The 2,149-nt window shown below is 63.1% G+C and overlaps 1 protein-coding gene across 1 annotated transcript in view; it reads right to left on the minus strand.

The window, feature by feature from the left end:
- The window catches only part of ANGPTL4 (angiopoietin-like 4), a 6,052-nt gene extending 5,236 nt beyond the window's left edge, over positions 1–816 (minus strand). The window contains exon 1 of the mRNA XM_012729364.1: positions 608–816. Coding sequence (XP_012584818.1) covers positions 608–676 — 69 coding nt within the window. The 5' untranslated portion in view covers positions 677–816. The remainder of the gene's footprint in view (positions 1–607) is intronic.
- Positions 817–2,149: the final 1,333 nt, after the last annotated feature.

Consider the following 2,149-nt stretch of genomic DNA (forward strand, 5'->3'; position numbering starts at 1 on the left):
ATGCGCTCGGAGGTGGGGTTCTGCGCGCTGGAGGACCGGGAATTGGGGTGGGTGTGGGAGGGCGCCCTGGGGCACGGACTCTGGCTCCTCCCCGCCAGGCCCTCGGCGCTCCCGGCCACCCCACCCGGCTCCCCTCGCCCCACCGTGCCCTTCCACGCACCGCAGTTCCGAACCCCCCTCTATCCCTTCAAAGCTCCCTTGCTCCGTGGGGGGAGGGTGCTCGCGGGGCGGGGGCGGGGCCTTCCTGACCCCCTTCCCAAGTCAAAAACCCGAGGGAAGACCGGGAAGAGGCGAATAAAAAAGGGCCTTAATAGATTGAGTTCAGCACGTCTGCAGACTGCAGGGGCCCCTCAAGCACCCCCACTCAGGCTCCCCTCGAGCACCCCCAAACCAGGCCGGACCCCCACCCCCAACCCCCCTGGGTTTCCCGGGGCCGTGCCCCTTCCCCCGCACGAACCCTGGCAGATGACCATGCGAAGCTGCCTCACCCGGCTCACCCCAATTTTGTGACTTGCTGGCGGGCCTTTGTCTGGCTGCCCTTCCCAGTTCAGCACCCCCCTCCCCACTGCGCACCTGTACCCCCAGGTCCGCAGAGTTGGAGTCCTACCTGCAACAGGGGGCCAGGAAGACCCTCCCGGGATGCATCTGTCTTTTCTTCCTTCGTTGTTTCACGCATGCAGCAGTTTTCCCTCTCAGGTCTGGAGTTCCGCAGCAGGTGAGCCCAGGCCCGGGCAGGTTGGGACCAAGCGGGCCAGCGTGGGGCAGTGGCACCGCCCGGCTCTGCCCTGACCCTGCAGGAGGGCAAGCACCCATTCTAAAGCGAGCTCTCCAGTGGTCCGCGCCCCACTTCTCCCGAGCTTCCCTGTACCCTATCAGGAAAGCCAGGCTGGCAAGGGAAGCCTCGCCTGCCAGCAAGGATGGGGCAGGTTGGCCCTGGCAGGGCCCGAAGAACAGAGCTGACTCAGCAGGGCAGGCAGCCAGCTCAGCCTCTGGAATCTGAGACTGCGTGCCCGGGGCTGGCTGACGTGCGGGTCACCACTCACACACTTGGGCCTGGCCCCCTGCCACGATGGCAGATGGGGCAGCAGTGGCAGGCAGATGGGAAGGGCAGGAGGGGAAACTCCTGCGAGGCGGAGGTCCGAGCCATGCGTGGGCTGGTGACCAGCCAGCCGGGCCCAGCCCCGAGCCCATGGGCGCCCCGAGTGGGACGTGGGGGGCGAGGCCACCACAGAGTGGCCGGCCGCTGCTCCTCCGCCCCATTCCTGAATCCAGAGAAATAACGGGTCACTTTCCCACGATCCACTTGCAAGGGCGCTTTCTCCATACCATGTTTTCAGAGGCACAAAAATAAGCCAGAGCTCCCTGGAGGCACCTGCTGGGAGTGGCTGCAAGGACTGGTCCCGGAACCCCGATTCTGGACTGGAGCCTAAACAGAGCTCTGAGGAATGTGCTCTCTGACCCAGCACTGACACAGTCACCCCGGCCACTCACCCTGGGGGCCCTTACAGAGGGTGAGGCCCGCGGCCTGCCTGTGGCCACTCGGTGGGGGCCCAGCGGCCGCCTGTGGGTTGGAGTCGCTCATCAGGAGGGGAAGCAGCAAAGCTCACAGTTTCTGTTTAATTGTTTCTGCCTCTCCATGGGCAGCTGGATAAAGTCCCGCCTCTCCACAGAGTCTGGTCTCGGCAGGACCTGGGCTACCGGGGCTCCTCCACACGGCACCAGTCTCTGGTCATGGGCGCTTCTGGGGGCTGGGCCGAGAGGAGCTGGCCGCCAGTGAGGAGCGGCAGCCCGAACGCCTACTGTGCACTTGATGGGCGCCGTGTGTGCAGCTCTGAAGCGTTGCCGCTTGCTTGACCCCAGTAACAACGCCAGATGAGGCTATTATTCTGCTGTACGGGTGAGAACACAAGAACACAAAAGAGCACTTGTTCAGGTGTTCAGTCTTCCAGACAGAGCTAGGATTTGAAATCTGGCTGGCTCGGGGTGTTCTCAGCAGCCGGTCGGCCCAGCCTCTGACCGCCACGGCCTGCCTGGCATCACAAAACCCATAGGACTTTGCTGAGATGGTGATGTATTTGACTTCTTTTAATAAAGCAATAGTTTACTTTTACATCATTTTGTGCATTTTTCCATCTCAGTTGCAATCCCC

Source organism: Condylura cristata, unplaced genomic scaffold (assembly GCF_000260355.1).
Source record: "Condylura cristata isolate star-nosed mole 26May11 unplaced genomic scaffold, ConCri1.0 scaffold00025, whole genome shotgun sequence".
NCBI lineage: Eukaryota > Metazoa > Chordata > Mammalia > Eulipotyphla > Talpidae > Condylura > Condylura cristata.